General features: G+C 39.8%; 1 protein-coding gene and 1 long non-coding RNA gene across 2 annotated transcripts in view; one reads left to right on the top strand and one right to left on the bottom strand.

Moving 5' to 3' along the window:
* Window positions 1–1,714: 1,714 nt before the first annotated feature.
* The window catches only part of LOC129391417 (uncharacterized), a 159,434-nt gene continuing 136,950 nt past the window's right edge, over window positions 1,715–24,198 (bottom strand). The window contains exon 3 of the long non-coding RNA XR_008615496.1: window positions 1,715–2,568. This is a non-coding gene — a long non-coding RNA (uncharacterized lncRNA). The remainder of the gene's footprint in view (window positions 2,569–24,198) is intronic.
* LOC114484073 (uncharacterized) lies at window positions 2,545–18,581 on the top strand. Its single transcript, XM_028478050.2, has 2 exons — window positions 2,545–2,607; window positions 17,060–18,581. Exon 2 carries the CDS (start codon window positions 17,378–17,380, stop codon window positions 18,206–18,208), a length of 831 nt encoding a protein of 276 aa, XP_028333851.1. The 5' UTR covers window positions 2,545–2,607; window positions 17,060–17,377; the 3' UTR covers window positions 18,209–18,581.

The raw sequence follows: 24,198 nt of genomic DNA on the forward strand, positions 1-24,198 counted from the left end.
TTGTTACGGAGCATGGGCTCTAGGCACACGGGCTTCAGGAGTTGTGGCACATGGGCTCAGTAGTTGTGGCTCAGGAGCTCTAGAGTGCAGGCTCAGTAGTTGTGGCACACGGGCTTAGTTGCTCCGTGGCACGTGGGATCTTCCCGGACCAGGGCTCGAACCCGTGTCCCCTGCATTGGCAGGTGGATTCTTAACCACTGCGCCACCAGGGAAGTCCTGCAATCACAGCTTTCTAACCCTTGCTTTACTTCACAGGGTTTGGGGACTTATATAAGTTATATAAGTCAGTCCCATCAAGCCTTTGCCATATGTTTATAGCCGATGTTTCCCTGTCTGTACATATCTCAGAGGGTGTAGAGATTTTTCAGGGTGTTTATGCTCATGAGTTGTACCGGAGGACTGTACTGAGTCTGTGCTTCAGTCTTCCCATGTCCAACTTCTAGTGATTAATTTGGTCAGAGGAAAGGATGGCTTATAGTTTGCTTTTGTTTGCGAGAATAGACATTCCTGCCTCACCATGCCTTGGCGGGTGAGCACTTAAATGTCTGGGTTTACAGAATACAGTAAATGGAATACATTGTGACAATCTGCTCACTGCCATTGCCTGTTTTGAGGTGGTTTGAATACACAGGTTGGGAGCAGCAGTATCTAAAATGAGACTGTGAGAGTGAATGAATTGTACATGAAACAAAATTGAAAGAGGAAATCACCAAAGGAATGCAGCAAGAGGATCTTTTTACCCCAAAACACAGGAAGAGCTTTAAAAAATACTATTATTCTAGTAACCTGCAAAATAAACATCAGGAAGAGGCATGGGAACAACTGAGTAAAAACTACATTAGCCCAGAGAAAAGGCTTGAGTATAGCCTCTGGATATATGAACTCATCAGTGACACAGGCTTTAGGAAGCTATGGCTCTGTGAACTTTCTCCATTTTTAATCAGAAACAGTGATGGTACTGGAAATAAGATTGCTGATACTCATATGAGAGGGCTGGTAAAGGCTATGCAGTATGACTGGTGAGTCATTTTTCCTTTTCTCTGAGGATAATAACATATAAATAAAGCTTTGGCATATTGCCTGTAGATAGGATATTATCATACAGTATCTGCCTTTGATTTCTCTGTTATATGGTTCTAAGTTTGATGTTGTTTGAATATTTTTCAAAGTCTGATTTGTATTCAGCTGAACTTGTTTCTTTCAGTAGTATAAAGATGATGTTCCACTGTTGTCTCATTCGTATTGTTTCTAATAAGAAGTCTGCTGCCATCCTTATTTTTTAATGTACTCTTCCTCTTTTAAGATTTTTTCTCTTTACCAGTAGTTTTATTGCATCATGTTATGATGTGCCTTGGTGTATTTTCATTTATGTTTCTTGTGTTTGGGATTTGTGGAGCTTCATGGATCTGTGAGGTACTACTTTTTGTCAAAATCGGAAATTCTTCAACCATTATTTCTTCAAATCTTTTTTTTTTCTTTTTTTTTTTTTCTGTCTGCTTCATTCCTTCTCCCCTTCACCTTCAGGGATTCCAATTATATATGTATTAGACCATTTTAAGTTAACCCATAGTTTACTGATGCTTTGGTTTGGTGAGGTTTCTTTTTCGGAGGCAGGGCACTCTACTCTGTGTGCTTCTTCTTCTTCCTTTTTTTTTTTTTTTTTTTTTTTTTTTGGTAGCCCATACGGGGAATGAATGTGCTTCATTTTTGACCTTCCGTGTCTGTACTTAATTTTTGAACATATCACATACAGTTAAAATAACTGCTTTACTGTCATCCTCTGCTAATCTATGTAAGTTCTAAGTTGGTTTGATTATTTTCCTCATTATGAATTGTGTTTTCTTGCCTTTCTAGAAGTCTAGTAATCTTTGATTGGATACCAGTTATTGTGAATTTTACCTTGTTGAGTGCTGGATATTTTTGTATTCCTATAAATTTCCAGTTTATTCTGGGATGTGCTTAAGCTACTTAAAAACAGTTTGGTCCCTTCATACCTTATTTTTAGGTTTTGTTGGGCAGGACCAGCACACTAACCAAGGGCTAATTATTCCCCATTACTGAAGAAGGAAACTTCTGAGAACTCTACTCAAATGTTCCATGAACTTTTTCTGACCCTGTATGTGCATCAGGTGCTGTTCCCTCTTACCTTTTGGGCTGGTTCTTTCTCAGCCTCAAGTAGTCTCCTAACATGCATGCACTGGTCATCACTTTTCTGAATAATCATGGAGGACCCTGTGAAGATCTCCAGAGGTCTCTCTTCTCTGGTACTCTGTCCTGCAAATTCTAGCTGCCTTGCTTTTCCCAGACTCACCTTTATCTCCTCAGCTCAGGGAGTGCTGGATTCCACCTAGGTTCCTCACCCTAAGTTGTAACCTGGAAACTCTCTTTAAGGCAGTAGGGTGGGATAATCAAAGGGCTTACCTTATTTGTTTCTCATCTCTCAGGGATCACTGTTCTTAACTGTGTGGTGTCCAGTGTCTCAAGAACCATTCTTTAATATATTTTGTCTTGTCTTTTTAGTTGTTTCATCTGGGAAAGGTACATCTGGTCTCTACTGCTTCATCTCAGCTGAAAGTAGAAGTCAAATATAGTTTTTAGATATATACGGTAAGAGTCCTGCATACCTTTCTAAGTCGCTACCTATGCTTATGAAATTTCCTAAAACGTGTGATTAACTTAGGAGTCTGATTTCCCCAACAGACTTCCCTGAACATGATGGATGCTGACTCACTTGTAGGATCAAAGTTTGAAACTGCTGCATCCTTTTGCTTAATCAGTGAATGAGCAGTGAAAGAAATGTAGGTAAATGCATAATTCTGGCCACGTTTTGCCTTGCCATAATGCCACAAAGAGTGGAAAAACCAGTTAGGTTTTGAAGTTGTAAGTCAGCCCATGAAGCAGAGGTATGACTGACAGTAAAACACTATTTCAGCTCTTCCCCCTTGATATAAGGGTTATCACTATTCATAAAGGTAATTCAAGTAAAAAAAGAAACACTTTTATTTCAATGACGTCCTTCACACAGATCATTTTTCAGGCTAACTAAATGTGGCTCAAGGAAATCCATTAACTTGGAAGTGTGGTTCTTACTCTGAGATGAATTCATTGCACTCAAAGGGCTTACCTTATAAGTAACACAAAAGAATGCTAAAAATCTGGCCTCAGCAGACACTAGTCATTCTTGTGAAAGTCAACTTATATTGGTTTGTTATGTTTATTATCTTGGCAGATATTTGATCCTACTTAAATTGGTAATATAATAATACATCCATGATAAGTGAAAAACTTAAGTGTTAACTCATTACCTGCTTTTAAAACTCTCAAGATTTGTTCCAGGGTACCCTTCCCACTATGCTTATCTGCAGATAATCTGCTCCACTAACACCAGTCTACCTTCCAAACACACCCTGTACTTTTTCCTCTATACTTAAAGCCTTAACTAATGTCATTCACTAGATGACATCTATCTCATCACATCTGTCCAGTCCCTTTTCTGAAAAGATCAATGAAACTAAAAGCTGGTTCTTTAAGAAGATAAACAAAATTCATAAACCTTTAGCCAGACGCATCAAGAAAAGAAGGGAGAGGACTCAGATCAATAAGATTAGAATGGAAAAGGAGAAATTACAATGGACACCACAGAAATACACAGGATCATAAGAGACTGCTACAAGCAACTATATGCCAATAAAATGGACAACCTAGAAGAAATGGACAAATTCTTAGAAAGGTACAATATTCCAAGACTGAACCAGGAAGAAACAGAAAATATGAACAAACCATTCACAAGCACTGAAATTGAAACTGAGATTAAAAAACTCGCAACAAACAAAAAGTCCAGGACCAGATGGCTTCACAGGTGAATTCTATCAAACATTTAGAGAAGAGTTAACACCTATCCTTCTGAAACTCTTCCAAAAATTGCAGAGGAAGGAACACTCCCAAACTCACTCTGTGAGGCCACCATCACCCTGATAACCAAAACCAAAGATACCACAAAAAGAAAGAAAGAAAATTATAGGCCAATATCACTGATGAACATACACACAAAAATCCTCAACAAAATACTAGCAAACCAAATCCAACAATACATCAAAAGGATCATACACCATGATCAAGTGGGATTTACCCAAGGGGCGCAAGGATTCCTCAATATCTGCAAATCAGTGTGATACACCATGTTAACAAATTGAAGAAGAAAAACCACATGATCATCTTAGTAGATGCAGAAAAAGCTTTTGACAAAATTCAACACCAATTTATGATAAAAGCGCTCCAGAAAGTGGGTATAGAGGGAATCTACCTCAACATAATAAAGGCCATATACAACAAACCCACAGCTAATATCATACTCAACAGCAAAAAGCTGAAAGCATTTCCTCAAAGATGAGGAACAAGACAGGGATGCACACGCTTGCCACTTTCATTCAACATAGTTTTGGAAGTCCTTGCCATGGCAATCAGAGAAGAAAATGAAATAGAAGGAATCTAAACTGGAAAAGAAGAAGTAAAACTGTCATTGTTGGCAGATGACATGATACTATACTATACAGAAAATCCTAAAGATGCTACCAGAAACTACTAGAGCACATCAATGAATTCGGTAAGGTTGCAGGATACAAAATTAATACACAGATATCTCTTGCATTGCTATACACTAACAACAAAAGATCATAAAGACAAATTAAGGAAACAATCCCATTTACCATCACATCAAAAAGAATAACACCTACCTAAGGAGGCAAAAGACCTGTACTCTGAAAACTAAGATAAGAAATTGATGACACCAAAAGATGAAGAGATATACCATGTTCTTGAATTGCAAGAATCAATACTGTCAAAATTACTCTACTACTCAAGGCAATCTACAGATTCAATGGAATCTTTTTAAAATTACCAATGGCATTTTTCACAGAACTAGAACAAAAGAATTTTAAAATTTGTATGGACACACAAAAGATCTCGAATAGCCAAAGCAATCTTAAGAAAAATACAGCTGGAGGAATCAGGCTCCCTGACTTCAGACTATACTACAAAGCTACAGTCATCAAAACAGTATGGTACTGGCACAAAAACAGAAATATACATCAATGGAACAGGATAAGAAGCCCAGAAATAAAACCACACACCTATGGTCAATTAATCTATTACAAAGGAGGCCAGAATATACACTGGAGAAAAGACAGTCTCTTCAATAAGTGGTGCTGGGAAAACTGGACAGCTACATGTAAAAGAATGAAACTAGAACATTCTCTAACACCATACACAATAATAAACTCAAAGTGGATTAAAGACCTAAATGTAGATTGGACACTATAAAACTCTTAGAGGAAAACATAGGTAGAACACTCTTTGACATAAATCGCAGCAAGATCTTTTCTGACCCACCTCCTAGAGTGATGAAAATAAAACCAAAAATAAACAAAAGGGACCCAATTAAAAGGTTCTGCACAGTGAAAGAAGCCATAAGCAAATGAGAAGACAAGACACAGAATGCTAGAAAATATTTGCAGATGAAGTGACTGACAAGGGATTTATTTCCAAAATATACAAATAGCTCACACAGCTCTATGTCAAAAAACCAAACAACCTAAACAGAAAATGGGCAGAAGCTCTAAATAGACATTTCTCCAAAGAAGACATTCAGATGGGCAAAAAGCACATGAAAAGATGCTCAACATCAGTATCAGAGAAATGCAAATCAAAAGTACAAAGAGGTATCACCTCATACCGGTCAGAGTGGCCATCATCAAGAAGTCTACAGGACTTCCCTGGTGGCGCAGTGGTTGGGAGTCCGCCTGCCGATGCAGGGGACGCGGGTTCGTGCACCGGTCTGGGAAGATCCCACATGCCGTGGAGCGGCTGGGCCCATGAGCCATGGCCGCTGAGCCTGCGCGTCCGGAGCCTGTGCTCCTCAACGGGAGAGGCCACAGCGGTGAGAGGCCCGCGTACCGCAAAAAAAAAAAAAAAAAAAAAAAAAAAAAGAACTCTACAAACAATAAATGCTGGAGAGGGTGTGGAGAAAAGGGAACCTTCCTATATTGTTAGTGAGCATGTAAATTGGTACAACCGTTATGCAGAACAGTATGGAGGTTCCTTAAAAACCTAAAAACAGAACTACCGTATGATCCAGCAATCCCACTCCTGGGCATATATCTGGAGAAAACTATAAGTAGAAAGGATATATGCACCTCAATGCTTATTGCAGCATTATTTACAATAGCCAAGACATGGAAGCAACCTAAATGTCCATCGACAGAGGAATGGATAAAGAAGATGTGGTACATATATACAATGGAATATTACTCAGCCATAAAAAAGAATGAAATAATGCCATTTGTAGCAACATGATTGGACCTAGAGATTATCATGCTAAGTAAGTCAGACAGAGAAAGACAAATATCATATGACATCACTCATATGCGGAATCTAATTTTTAAACATGATACAAATGAACTTATTTACAAAACAGAAACAGACTTTTAGATATCGAAAACAAAGTTACCAAAGGGAAAATGTGGGGGGAGGGTAAAATCAGGAGTTTGGGATTAACACACACACACTACTATATATAAGACAGATAATCAACAAGGACTTACTGTATATCACAGGGAACCCAACTCAATATTCTGTGATAACCTATATGAGAAAAGAATCTGAAAAAGAATGTGTATTTGTATAACTGAATCACTCTGCCTTACACCTGAAACTAACACAATATTGTAAATCAACTATACTCCAATAAAATTTTTTTTTAAATTGGTGCAGCCACTATGGAAAACAGTATAGAAATTCCTCAAAAAATTAAAAATATAACTACCATATGATTCAGCAATTCCAGTTCTAGGTATTTATCCAAAGGAAGTGAAATCACTATCTCAAAAAGATATCTGCACCCCATATTCATTGCAACATTATTTACAATAGCCAAGACATGAAAACAATCTAAATGTCCATCAAGGGATGAATGGATAGCGAAAATGTTATGTATATATACGATGGAATATTATTCAGCTATAAGAAAGAAGGAAATCCTTCTATTTGCAACAACATGGATGGTAACATTTAGGGCATTATACTAAGTAAAATAAGTCAAAGAAGGACAAATATCATAAGATCCTACTTATATGTGGAATCAAAAAACCAAACTTAAAGATATAGCAAACAGATTGGTGGTTGCTAGAGGCTGGGGGAGTGGGTGAAATGAGTGAGGGTGGTCAAAAGATACAATCTTCCAGTTAGAAGATAATTAAGTCCCAGGGGTGTAATGTATAGCATGGTGACTATAGTTCTGTTAACAATACTGTATTGTAAATTTGAAAGTTGCTAAGATTGTAGATCTTAAAAGTTCTTACACAGACAAAAAAGTGTAACAATGCGTGGTAATGGATTTTAACTAAACTTACCTTGGCAGTCATTCTGTAATATACCCATATATGAAATCATTATGTTGCACACCTAAAACTAACAATGTTATATGTCAATTACTTTTTAACAATAACAATAAATAAATGAATACTGATGGTATAAAAAATAGCTGTGTAGCTTTTTAAAATACATAGAATTTAAATACACAACATTAGCATTTAGGTCAGAAGAGGGTAAATGGAGTTAAAATCCTTTATACTTCTTGTATTGTCCGTGAAGCAAGTGAAAGTACTGATCCCCATTAGGCTTTTGTGTGTTAAGAATGATGGTTTTAATTTTTTTTTAAGTTTCATGTATTTATGCATTTGTAGTCAATATTCAAAATATGACACAGAAAGAGCTGAATGTTCAATCAGTTCAATAAATGGTCTATAAATTGAGAAGGCATTCTTGCCATAGAGGAGAAATCAGCATTCAGAAAGAGAAACAAACATTTAAGTTTTTAATTTTCATAACTTCGTTAGCAAAATAGAATACACCCACTAGCCAAACCTCAAACTCTAGTGCCTTCACAAAAAAAATCCTTGAGTACTACAGACTTATTTTTAAGTCAGATCTACTGAGGTATAATCTAAGCACAGTAAAAATCATCCTTTTTAGGTGTACAGTTTTATGAGTTTTGACAAATGTATATGTTGGATCACCACCACCAAAATCAACATATAGGATATTTCCATTACCCCTGAAAAGTTCCCTCCTTTGTTGTCAGTCCTCTCCCAATCCCCATCTCAAGCACCACTGATCTGTTTTCTTTCCCTATAGCTTTACCTTTTAGAGAAGAATAGACTATAAACAGAAGTATACAGTAGGTAGCCTTTTGTGTCTGGTTTCTTTCACTAAAGGATAAGGCTTTGGAGATTCATCTATGTTGTTAAATGTGTCAACAGTTCCTTTTTTTTCATGGAATAGTGTTCCACTGTGTGGCTATACCATGATTTAGTTACCCATTCACCAGCTGATGGATATTTGGGTCTTTTCCAGTTTGGGACAATTTTTAATAAAGCTGCCATAAACATTCATGTGCAGATCTTTGTGTGGACATATGTTTTATTTCCTCTTGAGTAAATACCTAGGCATGGGATTGCTAGGTTATATGGTAAATGTAAAATATAACTTTATAAGAAGATACCTCTGGTAGACAGACTCTAAGATACCCGCAATTATCCCAACCTCCTAGTATTTATGCCCTGTGTAATACGATTCCCTTGAGTGTAGGTGGAACCTGCTTCTAACCAACAGAACACGGCAAAAGTGATAGGATGTCACTTCCATGATTATATTACATAAAATTTTAACTTTTGTCTTGCTAGCAGACTTCCTCTATTTATTCTCTTTCTTCTTGGTTCTGATGAAGTTAAGATGTCATATGAATTAGCCCATTAGCAAGAAACTGAGGGCAACCAACAGCCAACAATGAACTGAGACTCTCAATCTGATGGCCCACAAGGAACTGAATCCTGCCAACAACCACATGAGCTTGAAATCAGATCTTTCCCCATTTGAGCCTCACATGAGACTCCAAGCATGACTGCCACCTCGACTGCAGTCTTGTTAGAGACCCTAAACAGAGGACTCAGTAAAGCTCAGCCCAGAATCTTGAGTCATAGAAACTCTGATATCACACATGTGTTGTTTTAAACAGCTAAGTGTATATAATTTATGTGGCAACTGATAATTAATACACTGCCGGTTTTCTAAAATGATAATACCAATTTACATTCCCATCAGCAATGGGAGTTCCACTTGCTTTGCACACCCACTAGTACTTGGTAGTGTCAGTTTTTCTAAATTACAACATTCTAAAATGTGTGAACTGGTATCTCACTGCAATTTTGTGTTTCTCTTATGACTAATAACTTGGACTATCTATTCATGTGCTTATTTGCCATGCATCTTTTTATTTTACTACCATTGTATTTTGAAGACCAGAGTTTTAAATTTCAAGACAATTTGTCAATTTTTCCTCTGTGGTATGTACTTTCTGTAATCCAAGAAATCTGTGCTAATCTAAGGTCACTTTAGACTTTTAAAGACTTTCTCCTACATCTTCTTCTAGAAGTCTTAGAATTTTAGATTTTACATTTAAATCTATGATTCATTCTGAGTTATTATTTTTGTATAGAATGTGAAGAAGCATGGGTTTTGCGGTTCTATTATTATTATTCTTATTATTTTGCATATAGATGTCGAATTGTTCCAGTACCATTTGTTGGAAATATCATTCCTCCATTGAATTACCTTTGCATCTTTGTTGAAAATCAATTGACCACATATGTGTGGTACTATGTCTGGACTCTATTCTGTATAATTCATCTCTATATCTATCCAAATCGACACTGCATTGTCTTGATTACTATAGCTTCTTAGTAAGTCTTGAGATCAGGTACTGTAAGTCCTCTAGGTTTGTTCTTCTTTTTCAAAATTGTCAATTCCCTCTAATTTGATGTATATGATTCAATATCATACCCATCAAAAACTCAATAGGCTACATTGTAGCCAATTCAATAAGCTAATTCTAAAATTTATATTGTGTTATGGTCTAAATCTTTGTCTCCCTCCAAAATTCATAAGTGGAAAACCTAATGTCCAAGGTGGTGGTATTAGCCAGTGGGGGTCTTTGGGAAGTGATTAGGTCATAAGAGCAGAGCCCTCATGAATCGGATTGGTACCCTTATAAAAGAGGCCCCAGAGGGCTAGTTCACTCATTTGCCACATGTGGATACAACAAGAAGTCTGCAACCTGGAAGAGGGCCCTCACCTGACTGTGGTGGCCTCCTGATCTTGGACTTCTAGCATCCAGAACTGGGAGAAATAAATTTCTGTTTGTAACCTACCCAGTCTGTGGTATTTTGTTATAGCAGCCTGAACAGACTAAGACATGGAAATACAAAAGACCAAAAAGAACCATAACACTCTCGAAGAATAAACACGTAGACTACCTTGTTCTATCAGATATAAAGGCTTGTAATAGAGCTATAGTAATTAAAACAGTGTGAATAGAGGCATAGATGGACAAACAGAACACAGAATAGAGAGCCCAGAAATAGACCCACACATATATGGATACTTAACTTATGACAACATTCAGAGCAGTAGAGTAACAATGGTCCTTTCAATAAAAGGTACTAGAAAAACTGGGTATCCATGGGTGAAAAAATATGAAACTGGACCCCTCTGTAGCATCATTTTCTACAGATGGATTATAGACCTAAAATCTCTTTCAGCAAAACAATATAAAATTTTTAGAGGATAATATAGAAGAATATTTTCATGAACTTGGGGTAGGGTAGAGATTTCTTTTTAAAAAATCATTTATGAGAAAGGGAGATGCTGATAAATTTGACTGTATTGAGAACTTCTTCAGCTTATCAAAAGACACTAGATAGAATATGAAATGTAAGCCACAGAGGAGGAGAAAGCATTTGCAACATGTATAACTAAACAAAGTACTAGTATTCCCATATACAAAGAACTCCTACTAAAGTCATTAAGGAAACAACAGTCAAGTGGATAAATAGGCAAAAAACCTCAACAGGCACTTCACAAAAGAAGAAATTCAAAAGGCCGATTAACATCTGAAAAGATAATCTCATCAGTAATCAGGGGAATACAGATTAAAAGCACAACATGATATTATTACATATCCACAAGATTAGCTAAAAATCTGACAATACCAAGTGTTGCTACTGATTTTGAAAACTCTTAAAAACTAATGTGGGCATGTAAATTGGACAACACTCTGGCATTATACAGTAAAGACAGAGATATGCATGACATATGACACAGCAATTCCACTCCTATTTGTATACCCTAAAGAAACTCACCAACAGGTACTCGCTTGCAGTACAAAAACATTATTCTAGCAGCCCTTTTTGTGAAGACCCCATACCGGAAACTTTTATTCATAGATCAAGACTTACAAAGTAAAACTTTAAAGAAAAGCAAGAATGTAATTTCCATGAAAGCCAGGACAGTGGTTACCTCTACTCTAAAGGTGGTGATGAGAAAGGGGCATGTGGAAACAGGAAGGTGTTTCTGGAGTTCTGGGGTTCTATTTCTTAACCTGGGTGATAAGTTTTTGCTTTATATGATTCGGTTAAACTGTACTTTTAAGTATTTTAAGCCCTTCTCTGTATATGTGTATGTTTTCCACAGTAAAACGGATTTTTACATACACAAAATGCAGACATATACAAAATGCAATACAGGTGGCATAATAAACTAGAGCTTATATATAGAAATAAATAACAAATATATTTATTTTATACATATAAATGTATAAGAGTGTGTGTGTGTGTGTGTGTGTGTGTGTGTGTGTGCAATGAGTATCTCTGATGGATTCAAAAGATACTAGTAACAGTGGTTGCGTCTGAGGAACTGGGGGGTCAAAGATGGGAGAGACTTAATTTTCATTTTATTTCCTTTTTACTGTTTGAATTTTATACCAAGTATATTACTTTTACAAAATGTGTTTTAAAATGTTATTTACAACATAACAAACAACAAAAGAAAAATTACATCTTATACTAAATGAGCTTAATATTACAGTGGGCCAAGAAAGTGGGTTCATCTCAGGTTTACTCCAGTGAAGAAGAGATTTAGATGCAAGTGCTCCTTCTTTTGTAGCCACTGTTTACCTCTTTGGGATGCGTGGTACCAGCTCACATCCCTGGTTTTAAGTATTTTGGTACAGTGACACCATAATGAGTTTCATCACAAACTAGTGACGAAAAAGTCACTATGGTTCTGGGAAAAACAGAACCTAAACATGTGACTTGATGAGGCTTAAAAGTGTGTCACTGACCTACTTTGGGTTTGATCTTGATGTTTATTGGTGATGAAGGCATCTCTCTCCCGTAAACCTGACAATTTACTCCCACCCATATCACTTGGATATAAAGGCAAAGTAAATCCACTAGTAAGTGCCCAGAATCATGAGGCACTTATAGAACTTAAAAACAGGCACACTTATAGAACTTAAAAACAGTTCCAAGGTTTTTCTTAAAGTGTTCTGTTCTTTCAGATTGCTGTAAGTGACTTACAATGTGCTTTTTGAAAAACACTCAGGAAAACTTTTCTGGATGGCAATATTCATAGGAGGAAAAATTGAGACAATCAGAAGGAAGCTCCTATTTAGTAATATGTTTAGTAATTTAGTAAAAACTTAATAATTTCAGTAATGTTTTAATGCTAGGAATATGAAGGAAAGAAAATTTTATGCAATAGTTAAAACCGATATAGCTGAGAACACTTCACTTAATCCTCTTTCCTAAAGGCCCATTATGATATCCTTTGTTTTCATCCAGTTCCAACCTCTTGCCTACTCCTCAGCTTGCTGTATCAAATCCTTTTATGATGAGGACTACCCGTACACATTCCTCAGCTTGCTTGCTTGTTTTTTTCTTTTCTTTCTTCTCCTCTCCCCTCCTTCTCTCCCCTTCCCCCCTCCATCTTCTCTTTCTCTCCCTCCCTCCCTTTCTTCCTTCTTTCCTTCCATGTATGTGGTTTGGGATCCCATTTCCAGTGACTGGTTATAAATACCCTTCCTTACAATACACTGAGGAATACACTTTTCTTCTTCTATATATTTTTACAGTTAAAAGTTCAAGTAAGGTAGTCATGCTGCTCAAGCCTTTTGGTAGACGTTCTTTTGGTAAAACATACCATAGCATAGTGTGATAAAGATAAATGAAAGAAATCTACTGAAGGAAATGAAATATTTTCTGAAACTTCACTTCTTAACTTTCTTTTTAAAGAGTAATTTATGTCGTAGTTTTTTTTTTTTTTAACTTAAAGGTCCATTAGATATAAAGACTGCCTATATTAACATACAAGAAACTGTGATTCTCTAGCAAGAATTTACAAATGATTTCCTACATTTTGGTACCTAATTATAACCATTACAGCTAAAATTTATAAAGATAAGCACTCAAGATCAAAGCATCCCAATTTATTCAGTTTTAGGTTTGGACTCAGCACTTTAAAGCCATGTTCTTATTTACTGAATGCCGAGAAGTGAATCACTGCAGATTCTTGACTCATGTGGTTGTGAATTCCATCAGAGGTCATTCCTTGTTTAGATACAAGTGAGATTCAAAGGTCAAGTGTAAATTTTTTTAAGTAACCACCATGTTCTTGTCTTTTCTACCATAACTGTAAGAAATTATGAACAGTGCCAATCTAGAATATGGCCTCTGATTGCCCAAGAGGAAGAGAATGTAAACCCCAGTGCTAATACGATAGTCTAATCTATAAAGCAACAGATCTTTCAGGACTCTAGGAAATAGCTGGAGGGCTGTCAATAGGAGCACCAAACCCAGGCAAGACATCTAGGACATCCACTCTGGGTTAATCTCTTAGCTTTCACAATAGGAGAACATATCAAAAAAAGAAAAAGAAAAGGAAGCCAGCAGATATACTAGGGACAATGGAATATCATGTCTAATTACAGGAGAGCTTTGCTTATCCAGTGGCCCCTTCAGATAAAACCTACTTGAGTTTTTTTTTTTTTTTTTTTTTTTTGCGGTACGCGGGCCTCTCACTGTTGTGGCCTCTCCCATTGCGGAGCACAGGCTCCGGACGCGCAGGCTCAGCGGCCATGGCTCACGGGCCCAGCCCCTCCGCGGCATGTGGGATCTTCCCGGACCGGGGCATGAACCCGTGTCCCCTGCATCGGCAGGCGGACTCTCAACCACTGCGCCACCAAGGAAGCCCTCTCCTTGAGTTTTTAATGTGTTTTGACAGGACACCTGCCTGAAGTCTTGCAGGACATCACTGAAAAGGATCTTCCTTGGTCTTTATTAGCAAATAATTTTCATAGTTGCCAAATACGAATGGAAAATGACTAGCTTAGAACACTGCTGCCCTTTATTTACTTCTTATTTGCCTGGGGCATTTCTGGACCCTCTCCAGGATATAGCAACTGCTCCACACCTTCTAGTTTGTGCAAAGGTGAGGACTAGAGCAACAGAGGAGATCCTCCTTATAAGACATATTTCTTCCCAGAGAAGTCTGTGTTTCTTTATGTTTATAACTGTATGCAAAGGAGCTTGGAATTTGAGAGATTGTAAAACATGAAAAAGTGTTTGCAATTTGCCACATTCTAGTACTTAAGGCTCCCAAAGAAGCCATGTAGTGCATCTGACTATCCTCCAACAAGAACTGTCCTCTGATGTGTCTGAAAGAAAGGTGACCATCATGTGCAGACTCTTCATGGACTGGCTCTCTATTTGGACAGTTGCATAATATCCGAGATCTCTGATACCCTGTCTGGGGACAAAATTTTCTCATCTATGCAGGTACCAGGTTATCCTGGAATACAGTGAAACAAAACATAAAACATTTCTTTTTGTCTATCGGGCAGAAAAATGATATTGCTTTGTTAAAATCTGGTTTGTTTCCCTTTTCTGTTACCTAACCAGTTATTCAACCTGGAGCTGGAAGTGATTGAGACTTTAAAACGCTTTGTTACTGGTTGTTTTTTCTAATAAGCACAATGGTTTACTCCCTTTGGAGGCAGGGGCCCCATGTAATGAGTTGATGCTTCTGTTAACTCTAAGAACCCTTAATTATTTCCACCATTTTCTCCATGTGTTTCCTTCACTGACTGTGTGAATCAGAGGCAGGCTGCTGGTTGTCAGAGACTGCAAAAGTCACTGGCCTTCCTTGTTGGCAAGGAACTGAATTCTGCAGCATCTGAATTCATGGACAGAGTATCCTGTCTCAGAGTTAGTGCAGCACCTTCTGTTTTTAGTTTACTGGTGATCGGGGCACATCACAAGAACTTGGAGTGCAGCTAAAGCCAAATCAGACTTGACAGAAAATTATTAGCAGGGTACAGAAGGAAAAAAGATCCCCCTTCCTTTCTGTAATCAGGTTAATATGTGAATGGAATGTTTCACTTTAAAAGGTAGTGTGTTTTGGCAAAGCTGGTTTCTTCAGCAGAATTTCAGTTCCCATTATTCGAGGCTATCCATTGCTGCTCTGGCAGGGCCTTTGATCAGTAAACTCGGTGGGGGAGAAGGGCATAGGCATATTAATAACTTCAACATGTGGCCCTTCGGCCCAGCTGTACCCTTGTCTTGGAAAAAGGCCAACTGGAAAGGGTTTTCTTAACGTGACCTATGTATGCATATTTTGGAAGGGGGTAAAGGGAAGATAGGGATTCAAAGAAGAAATAAAATCTGGTTTTATGGTAGTTCTTTCTTTTGTCCCGGTTCCCTACTTGGGGCATTCTGCTACTACATATTTGGATCCTATGGACTCTGGCTCCATCCTAAACTTTTACTATCTTCATTCCTTCTGCTATAATGTTATAAAGATTAAAGCTGTTGGTTTAATTTACATACTGGCTCAGGCAAGGTTAGGGAGAGGCAGGAGGCTCTGTAAGAGTCTGTCGGGATACGAAATTAATGGGAACCAGGTGCCTGAAATGGGAGTCCAGGGTGCATTTTGCCAGGACTGTATCTTTTGCCCTTTCCCCCCTGCATTGGTACTTTTGACTGTTTTATTTTAACAATCATAGGCTTTAGGCCTCATTAAATTACTGCCACAGACTAGAGCCCAGCCTGCTCTTTCAGTTTGTGTTTCCTTGTATTATTTCATACCATCTTCCTTTCATTTTCTTCTTCTGGGATGTTCATTTGCCATGTCCTTTTGGGGACCAGACCATGTCTGGTCCTCAAAAGGTTCCTGAGTGACTCTATACCATAGTTACGGAGAGCAGGCTTAGCTCATCACAAGTGGCTTTTCAAAAATGAACTCAGCTGACATTCTTGTTCCCTCTCTCTCCTCCTCTTCCTCCTTCAATTTTATTATATCCTTACCATTTCCTTGATCCAAATTTTCCACGTTTCTAATTCCCTAACCGTCTGATACCAACTTGTCACAGAAGATTAGCAGGGAATGATCCCAGGGATGGGATGTGATACCCAAGGGCACTGTATTACCTAGGATACAAATATGACGTCTGTAAAAAAAAGGCCAAAAAAACAATGGTTTACACAAAGTAGCAGTTACTTTTTGTGTCACGTAACAGTCCAAGCACGAGCAGCAGTGGGGCTGAAAAGGTGGTGCCATCGTCTCAGGTACCCTGACTCCTTCTCTCCTGTTGCTTTCTTATTCTCAACACACAGCTTCCATCATATAGTGTAGGACTGCTTCTCCAGTTCCTGTCCTCACAGCAGGAAAGGAGAAAAGTGGGGGAGGGCATGCTCCTTCCATTTTAAAAGAATTAAGTTGTACTTACTACTTTTAGTCTACTGTCCAGAACCTAACCACCTGGCCACACTTAGTTGCCAGGGAGATTGGGACATGAATTCTTCAGCTGCTGGTTTTCTTTGCCACAGAAACCTGCTTAGCATTTTGTTTCAGATAACTACGGGCATTGTGAAATTGTGAAAGTTATAAACTGTACTAGCACAACTATGCTGTCTTCTTGGAAAACGTGAAAATTAGAAGAAAAGAACAGGTAATAGTATGATGGTTATGTTTTGCTTGTTTTTGAACTACTGTTCTCTGATCACCTCAGTCATTTATTCAATCAACAAAGTAAGCATGCCAGATACTGTACAAGACTCTGGGCTTACAAAATTGCCTTTAACAGAGGACTTGCCTTTATGTATCTTCCCAGGTCAAGCAGTCAGACAAAAATGCCGATGTGCATGAACATGGAACTTCAGGGGGACTTTCAAAAGGAGTGTGTTCAGCAGATAAAAGGAAAAAAGTTAAGTAGGAACGGGATAATTAAAAAATCTTGTATGTCAGAATAAGAAGATTCAGATTTATCCAGTAAAAGGCGATAGTGAAATACCAAAGATAAATTACCAAGAAATAACATGAATAGATTTCACTTTCAAGGGTATGATTCTACTAAAAAAGAGTTACTTTATGAATTTGATCACATGAAAATTAAAAAAAAAAATCTACTTGGCGAATAGATCAGATCAAGATGGCAGAGGAGCAAGACGTGGAGCTAACCTTCTCCCACAAATACATCAAAATTACATCAACATGTGGATCGATTCTCAAGGAGCATCTACTGAACGCTGGCAGAAGACCTCAGATTTCCAAAAGGGTAAGAAAATCTCCACGTAACTGGGTAGGACAAAAGAAAAAAGGACAAAAAAGAGAGGAATCGGGATGGGACCTACGCCCCTGGGAGGGAGCTATGAAAGAGGAAAGCTTTCCACACCCTGGGAAGTCCCCTCACTGGCAGGGAAATCAACCAGGACAGAGGGGGAGCTTCGGAGCCTCAGAGGAGAGCACAGCAACCAGTCTGCAGAGGGCAAAGCAGAGAAAGACCTGCACAGATGGTTGGTGCTGCTGCCTGGCACTCCCCAGCCTGAGACACTCCTCAGCTGAGGCGGGCGGGGGCTGGGTGGTGAGGCTCGGGATTTGGAGGTCAGACCCAGCGAGAGGACTGGGGCTGGTTGCCTGGAGACAGCCTGAGGGGGTGAGGGTGAGGTGCGGCACAACTGAGGGAGTAAGGGAAGAGCCTGGGCCCACCAGAGAGGCAAGGCGCCATTGTGGGGAGTCGTGGGAGGAGAGGAGTGGGACCACCATAGGAGCTTCTTTCTCTGTGCCCTCTCTCAGGCAGCAGGGCACCGCCTACATGAGCTCCAGGGGCAGGCATGAGGCACTGATGCCATCTCAGACTCCACAGGTGGGTGCAGAATGCTGCCACCACCGAGGATCCTGTGACAGGGTGGCAACCCCTGCCCCTGCCTCCCCAGGAGCATGCATGGGCCATGCACCTGCTCACCCCCTATCAAGGGGATAACAGCCAGCATAAGCTGAGGAAAGAGATGGCAAGCATCCAAACCAAAAACAGCTCACAAACCAAAAAAATACTAAACCCACACAAGCTACACAGAGACATTCCCACGTATAAATAGCCCTCCAAAACTACAGTAGATAATTGTTTCTCCTAAACTCACAGAGTAAGAGAAATAAAACGAAAATGAAGAAGCAAAGGAACCACTCCCAGTTAAAAGAACAAGAAAGGGACTTCCCTAGTAGCGCAGTGGTTAAGAATCCACCAGCCATGCAGGGGACATGGGTTCAAGCCTGGTCCAGGAGATCCCACATGCTGTGGAGCAACTAAGCCGGTGCGCCACAACTACTGAAGCCCGCGCGCCTAGAGCCCGTGCTCCACAACAAGAGAAGCACCAGCCATGCAGGGGACATGGGTTCAAGCCTGGTCCAGGAGATCCCACATGCTGTGGAGCAACTAAGCCGGTGCGCCACAACTACTGAGCCCACATGCCACAACTACTGAAGCCCGCGCGCCTAGAGCCCGTGCTCCACAACAAGAGAAGCCACTGCAAGGAGAAGCCTGCGCACCACAACGAAGGGTAGCCCCCGCTCACCACAACTAGAGAGCCTGCGCGCAGCAACAAAGACCCAACCCGGCCAAAAAAATAAAAAGACCAAGAGAATTCCACTGAAGGAACAAACAGTGAAACAGACCTCTTCGGTGTAATAAACACCAAAGTTCAAAACGGAGGTAATGAAGATACTGCAGGAATTAAGAAAGGCTATTGAAAGAAATGTAGATTAGTGTAAAAAGGAACTAGAAACTATAAGGAGGAGCCAAGAAAACTCAGAAAATTCATCCGCCAAGATGAAAGCTGAGCTAAAAGCAAGAAATAGGAGAATGAATAATACAGAAGAAACTATAAGTGATCTGGAAGATACAATAATGGAAATTACCCAATCAAAAAAGTAGACAGGGGCTTCCCTGGTGGCGCGGTGGTTGCGCGTCCGCCTGCCGATGCAGGGGTGCCGGGTTCGCGCCCCGGTCTGGGAGGGTCCCGCGTGCCGCGGAGCGGCTGGGCCCGTGGGCCGTGGCTGCTGAGCCTGCGCGTCCGGAGCCTGTGCTCCGCGGCGGGAGAGGCCGCGGCAGGGGGAGGCCCACATACCACAAAAAAAAAAAAAAAAAAAAAAAAAAAAGTAGACAGAAAATCAAATGAAAAAAAATGAAACCAATGTAAGAGACCTATGGGGTAATATAAAGCATGCCAATATACACATAATAGGGGTTCCAGAAGGAGAAGAAAGAGAAAAGGGGATTGAAAATATATTTGAAGAAATTATGGCTGAAAACTTCCCAAACCTAAAGAAGGAAACAGATATCCAGATACAAGAAGCACAGAGTGTCCCAAACAAGGTGAACCCAAACAGAACTATAACAAGACATATTATAATAAAAATGGCAAAAGTTAAAGAGAGGATTCTAAAAGCAGCAAGAGAAAAACAAAGACTTAATTACAAGGGAAACCCCCATAAGGCTGTCACCTGATTTCTCTACAGAAGTGCTGCAGGCTAGAAGGGAGTGGCAAAACATACTCTAAGTCTTGAAAGGGAAAAATCTGCAACACAGAATACGCTACACCAAGCAAGATTATCATTTAGAATAGGAAGAGAAATAAAGAATTTCTCAGACAAGCAAAAAGTAAAATACAGTAATACTAAAATTACCCTAAAAGAAATAATGAAAGGTCTCCTCTAAATAGAAAAGAAGCAAGAAGATATAGGAAGGAGGAAATCACAACTGGAAAGTAAATCACTTAAATTAGCCAGTATACAGATCAAAAAGAAAAAAAAAACCTATTTGTGAAAGCGATGAAGAACACAAAGAACTGCAAAAGGATAAACATGAAGATGTGAAAGGATATGAAAATCCTAAAATATGGGGAAGGAGAGTAAGAAACTGTAGATTCCTTTGTTTTTTTTAGAATGTGTTTGACCCTATCAGTCCAAAGCAAGCAGATATAGGAAGGGGTTAATATACCTGAAAAACAGAGAAACCACAAATCAAAAACATACAATAGATCCACAAAAACCAAAAAGAAGACAACACAAGCATCAAATAAAAGAAAATCATCAAACCACAAAAAGAAAAGAAAAAGGAACAAAGAAGAAACAGAATCAACTACAAAACGTTTAAATGGCAATAAATACAGATGCATCAATAATTACCTTAAATGTCAATGGACAGAATGTTCCAATCAAATGACATAGAGTGGCAGATTGGATAAAAAAACAAAATCCTGGGACACACACAGATTCAAAGTGAGAGGATGGAAAAAGATACCTCATGCAAATGGAAATGACAAAGTGGGAGTTGCAATACTCATATCAGACAAAATAGACTTTAAAATGAAGGAGTTCTCCTCCTTGCAAGGGCACCGGAATCACAATGAACTGCTGAACAATTATCAACAGGAAGACCCTGGAACTCACCAAATAAGATATCTCACATCCAAAGACAAAGGAGAAGCCACAATGAGATGGTAGGAGGGGCGCAATCATGATAAAATCAAATCCCATAACCAATGGGTGGGCGACTCACAAACTGGAGAACAATTATACCACAGAAGTCCACCCAATGGAGTAAAGGTTCTGAGCCCCACGTCAGGCTTCCCAATCTGGGGTCCAGCAATGGGAGGAGGAATCCCCAGAGAATCGGACTTTGAAGGCCAGTGGAATTTGATTGCAGGACTTCAACAGGACTGGGAGAAACAGAGACTTCACTCTTAGAGGACACACAAAAAGTCTTGTGTGCACCAGGATCCAGTGGGAAGGAGCACTGACCCCATAGGAGACTGAACCAGACTAACCTGCTAGTGTTGGAGGATCTCCTGCAGAGGCAGGGGGTGGCTGTGCCTCACCAGGAGGACAAGCACACCGGCAGCAGAAGTTCTGGGAAGTACTCACTGGCATAAGCCCTTCTGGAGTCTGGAATTAGCCCCACCAAAGAGCCTGTAGGCTCCATTGCTGGGTTGGTTCAGACCAACCAACAGGGAGGGAACATGGCCCAACCCATCAGCAGACAAGCAGATTAAAGTTTTACTGAGCTCTGCCCACCAAAGCAACACGCAGCTCTACCCACCACCACTCCCTCCCATCAGGAAACTTGCACAAGCCTCTTATTTAGCCTCATCCACCACAGGGCAGACAGCAGAAGCAAGAAGAACTACAATCCTGCAGCCTGCAGAATGAAAACCACAATCACAGAAAGACAGACAAAATGAAAAGGCAGAGGATTATGTCCCAGATGAAGTAACAAGATAAAACTGCAGAAAACCAACTAAATGAAGTGGAAATAGGAAACCTTGCAGAAAAAGAATTTAGAATAATGACAGTGAAGATGATCCAGGACCTTGGAAAAAGAATGCAGGCAAGGATCGAAAAGATCCAAGAAATGTTTAACAAAGACCTAGAAGAATTAAAGAACAAACAAACAGAGATGAACAATACAATAACTGCAATGAAAAATACACTAGAAGGAATCAATACCAGAACAACTGAGGCAGAAGAACGGATAAGTGACCTGGAACACAAAATAGTGGAACTCACTGCCATGGAACAGAATAAAGAAAAAAGAATGAAAAGAAATGAAGACAGCCTAAGAGACCTCTAGGACAACATTAAATGCACCAACATTCGCATTATAGGGGTCCCAGAGGGAGCAGAGAGAAAGGACCGACCCGAAAGAAAATTTGAAGACGTTAGAGTCGAAAACATCCCTAACATGGAAAAGGAAACAGCCACCCAAGTCCAGGAAGTGCAGAGAGTCCCAGCCAGGATAAACCCAAGGAGAAACACGCCAAGACACATAGTAATCAAATTGACAAAAATTAAAGACAAAGAAAAATGATTAAAAGCAACAAGGGAAAAACGACAAATAACATACAAGGGAACTCCCATAAGGTTAAGAGCTGATTTCTCAGCAGAAACTCTGTAAACCAGAAGGGAGCGGCACAATACATTTAAAGTGACGAAAGGGAAGAACTTACAACCAACAATACTCTACCCAGCAAGAATCCCATTCGGATTTGAAAGAGGAATCAAAAGCTTTCCAGACGAGCAAAAGCTAAGAGAATTCACCACCACCAGACCAGCTTTGCAACAAATGCTAAAGGAACTCCTCTAAGCAGGAAAGAGATTCGCAACTTAAAACAACCTTGTACATATATAGACTGCTATATCAAAACCTCTTGGGAAATTCGGTGACCTTGTGGGGCAGCCGCAACACCAGAAGCAGATATTCTCACCCCAGCTGAAGCTCCCGTCCGGGCTCCAACTCCACCTCCCACTCCTGCTCCTCCTCCAGCTCCAGCTCCTGCTCAGCCCAAACAGCCTCCACCAGCCTCTGCTTTAGGAAATTCACCCCCTCCTTATGCTTCAGCCTGCAAGGGACCAGAAGACATAAAGGTTCAGGAATAAAAAGGGAACCCAACACCCACAGCAGTAAAAGTCTCAATGTCCATCCAGGCATGAAACACAGCCGTGTGGCTGACAGGGTCCTGGTGCTCCGACCGGGTGTAAGGCCTGAGCCTCTTGGGTGGGAAAGCCGAGTTCAGGACACTGGACCACCAGAGACCTCCCGGCCCCACATAATAGCAAATGGCAAAAGCTCTCCCAGAGATCTCCATCTCAATGCTAAGACCTAGCTCCACTCAATGACCAGCAAGCTACAGTGCTGGACACCCCATAACGAACAACAAGCAATACAGGAACACAACCCCACCCATTAGCGGAGAGGCTGCCTAAAATCCTAATAAGTTCACAGACACCCCAAAACCCACCACCAGAAGCGGTCCAGCCCACCAGAAAGACAAGTTCCAGCCTCAGCCACCAGAACACAGACATCAGTCCCCTACACCAAGAAGCCTACACAAGCTACTGAACCAACCTTACCCACTGGGGGCAGACACCAAAAACAACGGGAACTACGAAACTGCAGCCTGCGAAAAGGAGACCCCAAATGCAGTAAGTTAAGCAAAATGAGAAAACAGGGAAACATTTTCACAATGTTGATTCTTCCAATCCAAGAACATGCTATATCTCTCTATTTGTTTGTATCATCTTTAGTTTCTTTAATCAGTGTCTTACAGTTTTCTGCATACAGGTCTATTGTCTCCTTAGGTAGGTTTATTTCTAGGTATTTTATTCTTTTTGTTGCAATGGTAAATGGCACTGTTTCAGAAAGAGAAAAACTAAGTGGAAATAACTACTGCAGAGCAGAATAAAGAAAAAAGAATGAAAAGAATAGAGTTTCCATGCAAATCTGGAAATTTTTTGTCCTAGTTCCATAAAAAATGCCATTGGTACCTTGACAGGGATTGCAGTGAATCTGTAGAGTGCTTTGGGTAGTATAGTCATTTTCACAATGTTGATTCTTCCAATCCAAGAACATGCTATATCTCTCTATTTGTTTGTATCATCTTTAGTTTCTTTAATCAGTGTCTTACAGTTTTCTGCATACAGGTCTATTGTCTCCTTAGGTAGGTTTATTTCTAGGTATTTTATTCTTTTTGTTGCAATGGTAAATGGCACTGTTTCAGAAAGAGAAAAACTAATACCATATGCTAACACATATATATGGAATAAAAAAAAATGGTTCTGAAGAACCTAGGGGCAGGACAGGATAAAGATGTAGATGTAGAGAATGGACTTGAGGACATGGAGAGGGGTAAGGGAAAGCTGGGTCGAAGTGAGAGAGCGGCATGGACATATATACACTACCAAATGTAAAATAAATAGTTAGGGGGAAGCAGCCACATAGCACACGGAGATCAGCTCGGTGCTTTGTGACCACCTACAGGGGTGGTATAGGGAGGGTGGGAGGGAGACGTTAGAGGGGGAGATATAGGGATATATGTATATGTATAGATGAATCACTTTGTTACACAGTAGAAACTAATGCACCATTGCAAAGCAATTATACTCCAATAAAGATGTTAAAAAAAAAAAAACCAATTG

This window comes from Physeter macrocephalus, chromosome 17, assembly GCF_002837175.3.
Source record: "Physeter macrocephalus isolate SW-GA chromosome 17, ASM283717v5, whole genome shotgun sequence".
In the NCBI taxonomy this organism is placed as follows: Eukaryota; Metazoa; Chordata; class Mammalia; order Artiodactyla; family Physeteridae; genus Physeter; species Physeter macrocephalus.

Excerpts from the sequence above, each read along its gene's own strand:
- LOC114484073 (XM_028478050.2), top strand. The coding sequence starts at position 17,378 with ATGGCAGAGGAGCAAGACGTGGAGCTAACCTTCTCCCACAAATACATC.